The following is a 7,673-nucleotide window of genomic DNA, read 5'->3' as shown; positions in this document are numbered from 1 at the left end:
CACATTCGACACATAGTTTCAATAAAGTACACTCGTTTAGGACCGGTAATCATCGCATGCGCGGAGGGCATTTGTTCTATCAACCAAGGGACAAAAGAAGGATGGGTGCGGTGTGGAACTTGCGACATCGCTTCTTGCAGTATGATCAATCGCTCCCGGCCCGTATGACTAGCAAGGATGGCATTCATTAGAGGGATCAAGAAAGGGGATATGATGGAGGAAGAGGTGGAGGACGAAAAGGAGGGAGAAGGGGCTTCTAGACTCTGTTTCCCATCGCCCTCGCCCCTGGCCCAAGGTGTGAGAGCTACAAAGAGGTCCCATCCCAAAGAATGCAACACCTTAGCTTTGGCCATGTTGTCTTTCTCTTTCTTTTCGGCCCCATTTTCTAGGGAGGTGGTGACGAAATTTTCCCAAAGCCGATGGACAGTAGGGGAAAACGTTGCAGCGTCCGTTAAACGAGCTTCTATTAGTTGGCCCAGCTCTTGGAGGACTTCTATGTCTTCAGAGGACTCCAGTGCATTGTTCAACAACCTGTTCAAGTCTGGGTCGTCGTCAACATCCTGTAGCATGCTCTGCATGGCCAAAAAGGTAAGTAAAGGGTGAGTTAACGACTGGTGTAGGACATGACAACCTCCTCCTATGGAAAGTCAGCGACGCGACAGGCGAGAGAGTGCCGTCTGTTGCTAAGTACACGGCCGTATGAATGGATACTCTGCATCGCTTCTTTCGCACCATGCAATCAATCAACAGACTAAATATATATACGCATGTATACAATTTTTCATCGTTGGCTTTGACGTGTGAGGGATTGCGACGAATTTCTCATGGTCACCGCCCTCCGCGAAATACTCAACCTCCCCATTCGCCACCACACAGCAAAGCGCCTACTATGCGCCAACTGCATTGAACTGGCAAAACTCAGCTGTGCTGTGCCCCATGGCATATTTATATGATAGTTTCGACGAAATTGCAACCAACGCCGGCTGTTGGCACGCGCTTGAGCATCTCGCCTCCTCCTCCTCGCACACGCCCCGCCGCCTTCCAGAGTCACCATCCCGCCTAGACTGGCACATCGACGAAGGCACTCGCCTGCTCTTATCCTACCCGTCCGATAACACACAAAAGAACATGGCTCCGCAATCAAGGTTTTCTCAACCCTCATTGGATATCCAGCCCGCTCCGCTCCTCCCTCCGGGTGAATCCCTCGCTGACCATCCAGATCTAGTGTGGGCGGAGGACATCAGAACAGAAGGAGATGAAGCGGCCGCCGCCATGTATTGCGCCACGCAGCAAGGATCCCTTCTACCTCCCCACAGGGTCAAAAGATACGAGACGTTGGCGGGAAAGTACTGGGACACGTTTTACAAGAACAATCGCGACCGTTTTTTCAAAGATCGACACTATTTGTGGAGAGACTTCCCGGATCTGGTCCCCCCCGTCCTTTACAATGAGGAAGCGTGTGAAAAAAGAACAGCAGACAGACCAAATTACGGGGGAAATCTAGAAATGAAGAACATGGACGTAGCAAGTCCACTACCCCTCTCGATCAGCCACCAGCCATCACCTTCATCACAGGGTCGCCTACCTGCCTCGTCTTCCTTGCCCGCAAGCGTCCCATCCCTCCCCGACCGCAGGCAGAGTTTAGGTTCGGAGGTGGCACACTACGCTTCAGCTGAGGCATTCGGGGGAGAATCAGGACTTGACAAGCCTGCAGCCCATCAGCGCGTCCTCATCGAGCTTGGCTGCGGCGTCGGGAACGCTGTCTTCCCACTCCTCGCGCGTGACCCCAACCTTTTCATCTACGCCTTCGACTTTTCTCCTCGGGCTGTCGCCATCCTCAAAAACCACCCTGTTTATAAGAACAGTCGTCGATGCTTCGCATGGGTGCAAGACGTTGTGGACACGCCCTCCCTCCCTCCCTTTCTTACGCGAAACGGGGGGCAGGCCGATCTGTGCCTTTGCATGTATGCACTTTCAGCCATGGCTCCCGACAAAATCCACCTTGTGGCCCATAAAATTTGGGCTGCCTTGAAGCCTGGTGGACGCGTTCTTATTCGTGACTACGGCCGGTGGGACGAAGCACAGCTACGCTTCAAACGAGGACATCGCCTGGGCGAGAATTTTTATCTACGTTCAGACGGGACGCGGGCGTATTATTTCAGCGTTGAAGACCTGAGAAAAATGTTCTGTGGGAAGGAGGGAGGCTTCAGGGAAATTGAAGCAGGCTATGTGAGACGACAATATATAAACCGTGCGGATGCTGCAACACGGAGGCGCGTTTGGGTTCACGCCCGTTTTGAAAAAGTTTGTGAATAGAGTGAGATCACTGATAGAATATCAACCGACTGTGTTTTACCCCCAAAGGAAGCGAAAAGCTTTTCACCAAGTTCGTATCAGCGATTGGTATGAAATTAAAACCCTTCCACCTGAGCAACAGGCCCACCATTTTTTTAATTGGGCTCGCGTCTAAGTGTTTGTTTTCTTTATATCTCAATCGAAGACCTTTTGGTGTACGAGAGAGTCTTCCCTTCATTCTTGCGGATGCATCATAGCTGCATATGACAGCAATGTGCTCGGTACGTTGTTGTTCGGAAGCGATACGAAGACGATACCATCAAGCAGACGACCGGAGATTTTATGAACACTTCAATTGGAAGTGTCGGGCTCTAGGTGTCAAAGTGAGTAGGTTTTATGTTCCACCTGAATTTCCTGAGCCTCAAAACACTTCGACTCGGTTCGCACAAACGAAAGATTGGCAAGTGTGTCGAAAAAAAGTGTCGACGGGGAAAAAAGGGAAAAAACGGAAAATTCCGGGAAAAGGAAAAAGGACGAAATGCGACACTTGTGACAACGATCCCTCCTTGGGAGATACTCAAGCCCCGGTTATTGCCTCGGTCTTTAAATTGTTAAAAGTGCTCAATGCCAACACATGTTGTTGGCCGAAATCGCGCTTTCAGTTGTTAAAGCCAACTTTTCATCGTTTGACTTCTGGTTTCCGCTGTATTGCAGGGGTTACACAGTGCCCCACTCGATTTCAGGAGGAGTGTCGACACAATGACTCTACGTCAATCATGACTCCTTTAATCTCAAATCCATACTAACTAAATACAGGAAACAATATGGCACCTCACACGACAAAGTCGGTAGTACACTGTCAAGTGGGCACGTCTTCTGATATTTCTGACAGTGGACTGCCAGCACCTCTTTCCCACGACTGCTGCTCCTCCCCTGTGCTGCACCCCACCCTGGCTGAGGAGGCATTGGCAGTTGGGCTAGAAATCAGGCCTCTACTCGGTCAATCTTTTGGTGCCGAGGTGCTGAAGATGGATCTTGTCAACAAGCCCATGGCGCCCATCGTCAATGTGGTGCGCAAAGCTCTTCTGGCCCACAAGGTAATAATGGTACTCTCCTGGGTGCGATCGCTCCTCGAAGTATTTTGGGACAGATTTTCATACTCTTATTAACAATTTACCGTCTGCGAATCTCCATTGAAGAATATGACAAAGTCATCGATACCTGAAATGCATTGGAACATTCGAGCATTGAAATCTTCCAGGCTCTTGCCTCAAAAGTCGGCTCATCTCACCTCGCTTTGCTCCAACACAGGTCCTCGTTTTCCGTGACCAAGACGATCTTACACCAGAGAAGCACGTAGAATTTTCCCGTTATTTTGGTACGTTGTATCAACATGCACTAGACGAAGCCCGCCTGCCAGGCGCGGAGGATATTGTGGTGGTTTCTAATGAGGTTGATGAAGCAGGAAAGAAGAAGGGCATAAATGGAATCGAGGAAAGTCAAAGTCGGAACGGTCGGAGGCATTACTGGCACAGCGATTTGTCTTACATGGTAGGTAACTGGCTTAATCCTTCGTAATTAAATTTAAATTTAACATTTGCTTGGAATTCTCTTGAGAACGCACAGCAACTCAAAATCCTCTACAAGCATCACATATTTCTGTCTATTCCAATCATCTTCTACCACCTTTCCAGGCCGCGCCCCCCATGGGCTCTATGCTGCACGTCAAAGTGCTGCCCGCTGACGGTAGCGGGGACACCCTTTTCGCTGACATGGTTCAAGCCTACGAAGGCCTTCCTTCGGAGAAGCAGAGCGAGCTCCTATCCCTCCAGGCCCTCCATCTATTCCATAAGAACCTATCTAAGGAAGCGTATAGCGCCATGGATGCTTCCGCTAGGGCAGTACTTGAAAATTTGCCGGCGATGTCCCATCCCGTGGTGAGGACGCATCCAGAGACGGGTCGAAAGTCGCTTTTTGTAAGCGAAGGGTTCACCACTGGCATTGAGGGCATGGAGGAGGCCGAGGGCCAGGCCTTGTTGGATTGGCTTTTCGATCACACGAGTCAGGAAAAATTTGTGTACCGCCACAAATGGAAAAAAGGCGACATGGTCTTTTGGGATAACCGGATGCTTTTACATTTCGGTAAGAGACAAGATTTTGGGGAACAGAGATAACGTTAACAACATCAACACCTTGCTTACCAATATGCCTCACATACACAGCCACGGGCTCCGAGCTGCCTCGCACTTTGTACCGGACGACCATTAAAGGAGACGTAGTCTTCTGATTTCCGGTCTGCTGACATTAAAGAAATGATTGAAGGCGTAGGACCGAAAAATGCCACATTTCTGTAGAAATTTCTGTAGAAATGGATATATTAGATTGTCACTAGAACATTTAATAGTGATTGGACATGTTTAGGGAATGGACATTACGAAATGCCCGGTCGTACAGTCCGTGCATGTGCCAATAGTTTGGAGTTTGAGAGTATGACATTGCTGTACCTCCATAACGTCGCGAAACGAGATTGATGTAGTTATGTACTGGGATGTGGAGGACCTTTGTGAGCTATATAAATGTGGGATAAATAGCTCTGACTATCTCAAAAGCAATGCGAAATATCTGTTCGTTTGGTAGACTGTAAGAGATCGGCTTCGCCATCAACACAGCTCTAGAAGTAATTTCACGGCTTCATTGATGCGTATAAGCAGTCAAATTTGAATAGCAAATTGGTCAGTTGACAGTCTTCGTGCAAGGTTGAAGTCGTGTTCAGTGAAGAATGATTTGATCTTTTTCTTTTCTTATGCTCCTTCTTGTTCATTTTAAAGTTCATATTTGCCCAATCCCTGCTTAAAATAATGTATATGATATGCATGCCAACATGAACATGCTACCATGCGTAAGATCCTGCACGCCCTGTGATAGTTATTACAAAAAAGAGTTCGTACTGGATGGACGAGAAACGGCTAGCGAACGGCTTCTCAACGGTCGTCTTGAACATGGGAAGGTCTGCAACATCCTTTCCTTTTCGGACTACTACTGAAGTTTGTTCGTGCGCCAAAATCGTGCACCCGCTCAAACCAATGATTGTAACCTTAATAGTTAAAAGTCTATTGCATCTGGTATTTCCGTGTGCCGGGTCTACTTTTCAAAAATGGCATGTTTGCATCTTTACTATATTTTCTCTTTTCGAGCTCTTCACCTTCCCTCTCTGCGTTCGTGCCCTCCACATTATATACTTGTGCTCACGAATAATTTTCTTGATACACATATATTTTTCAAAATACAAACATCAGATTGTGAATTTTGTGGTAACTTTGTAGAATTTTCCCACATGCCGACGGGGTTACAAGAAAATCCCGGCCCCCAAGCCCGCTACTCCGCGCATCTTACCGTTGATCAAGAGGAAGTGGACATAAGCGACTTAGAAGAGGACGCAGAAGCTCAAAGCGATAAATTTACGGGACATTCTGGGAATATAGCCTCCGCACCTATGGCTTCGCAAAACTGCCTCCAGTCTTCTAGCCATCAAGAGCCTTTCATTTGTAGGATGGAGCAACAGCCTACTTCAACTTCACTGCCATTACCTTTGCCTTCTTCGTCACCCCATATTGATTGGTTTCATCAATCCAATGCACAGACCGCTGCTGCCATCTCCAGTGATTCAGAGGCTTACCAATTTCCCTCCCCCCTTCCTCCAAGTATGCCACCACCACCCTACCCTCTGCACTTGCACCATCCCCAACATCCCCCCCATCAGGGAGCACAGCCTTTTCTTGGACTCCGTGGGCTAGGTCTCTCCCCGCTCTTCCTTCAACGGCATCCGCACTTGCCCCACGGCTCGCATTCTGGGATGCATGACCCAAACAAGCGGCACACCTGGACGGGAGAGGAGGACCGGCGGCTGAAGGAGCTGGTCCGAACGGTGGGCCCTCGGAAATGGGGCATTATATCAACCCATTTCAAGAACCGCAATGCAAAGCAATGTCATCAACGCTGGCACTACGTGCTCAAGCCATCCATCACCCGTGAACCCTGGACGGAGGAGGAAGATAATGCGATTATGCAATATCAGATCCAGATTGGGAACAAGTGGTCACAAATTGCCAAATTTCTTCACGGTCGAACAGGATATGCCATTCGAAATCGGTATAACTTTCTGTCTAAACGACAATTAGAGGAAGCCCAGCGACATTTTCGACCGTTTTTAGGACCGCCCTTGTCCTTACACATGTACGCAGCTGCTGCTGCAGCGTCTGCAGAGGGACGAAGTTCAAGGACCATCGAGCAGGAGATGGATGTGGGAACACAGCACAATGCGGGCCATATTTCGCAGAACGGAGATATTATGAATCTAAGTAGGAAAGTAGACGAGGAAAATGCGGACAGCGAGGATGGGGAGGAGGAGAAGGAAATTCAACCGAGGCGACCCGAGGTAAATAGCGAGGAAGTAAACGCGGGAACAGAAAGGCAGTGTCATCTGAGGACATCACCAAGTGATGGAGACCATGGAGAGAGGGACGGCGCAGAATGTCCTGCGGAAAATCAAGAGGAAAGCGACCGACCGGACACATCCGCGAACATGCTATTGGAACCTTTACCGGTGCCGCGGTCTTGGGCCCGTAGCTCTGCTGTCGCAGCGCCACAAGATCCTTACGTCGACAGTGTCTCTCCTTCTTCCATGGCAGACAGCCAGCCTAATGCGTACCCTACAAACGACCTTGTCGCTCCTCCTTTCCCGCTTGATAACACGCCTTTCCCCCCCCTCCCAAATTCTCATGCGCTCCACGGTACTTGTAAGACAGGGCCGGCGGCAGCTGCTGGGCTGTCGACGCTTCTCTCCACCATGACATCAAAGCAAGGCGATGGAACAGATGCATGTAACAGCGAAAGTGCAGGAAGACATGGAGAAATAGGCAATGAGAAGGGTGGAAGAGGAGCATCGCCCGCATTTCTCCACGAACAGCTTTATCATGCGCGGCACGGGTCAGCATCCTCCTTCGAGAACGCTGTTTTTGCAAATCTGGAGTTGATGGCGACGGCAGCAGGTCAGCAGCAGCAAGTTCCAGTAACTAGCATGCCGGCGAATATGTTCCCAGCTGTGGAGAGTTTGGAGCAAAACGGAAAATGTGGGATTGGAAAAGCTGGAAAAGGGAGAAGCCAGCAAGTGGACATTGGAGTCATGAACCCCACTCAATATGCAACGATGCACAAGGAATAGAGAAAGTATGCACGATACGCATTCTGAGCGCAACAAAACTATATAATAGAGAGAACAAGCATGGAAACGTTAATCATTTCTTCCTTGCTGGCAGATAACGTAAGCGCTAGTTGGGGTCTCTTGGATCCTAGCGATTGAACAAGTCATACCTCATACG

General features: G+C 49.2%; 1 protein-coding gene across 1 annotated transcript; it reads left to right on the top strand.

The window, feature by feature from the left end:
- Positions 1–1,287: 1,287 nt before the first annotated feature.
- NGA_2022200 (methyltransferase like 8) lies at positions 1,288–2,428 on the top strand (the record flags this gene model as incomplete). The annotated part of the gene is made up of 1 exon (XM_005854864.1): positions 1,288–2,428. A coding segment is annotated over one exon (1,029 nt), but the record flags the coding sequence as incomplete, so codon positions are not given.
- Positions 2,429–7,673: the final 5,245 nt, after the last annotated feature.

Source organism: Nannochloropsis gaditana, assembly GCF_000240725.1.
Source record: "Nannochloropsis gaditana CCMP526 unplaced genomic scaffold scaffold363, whole genome shotgun sequence".
NCBI lineage: Eukaryota > Eustigmatophyceae > Eustigmatales > Monodopsidaceae > Microchloropsis > Microchloropsis gaditana.
Note: the sequence above shows the minus strand (reverse complement) of the source record. Positions and strands in the feature narration are given on the sequence as shown.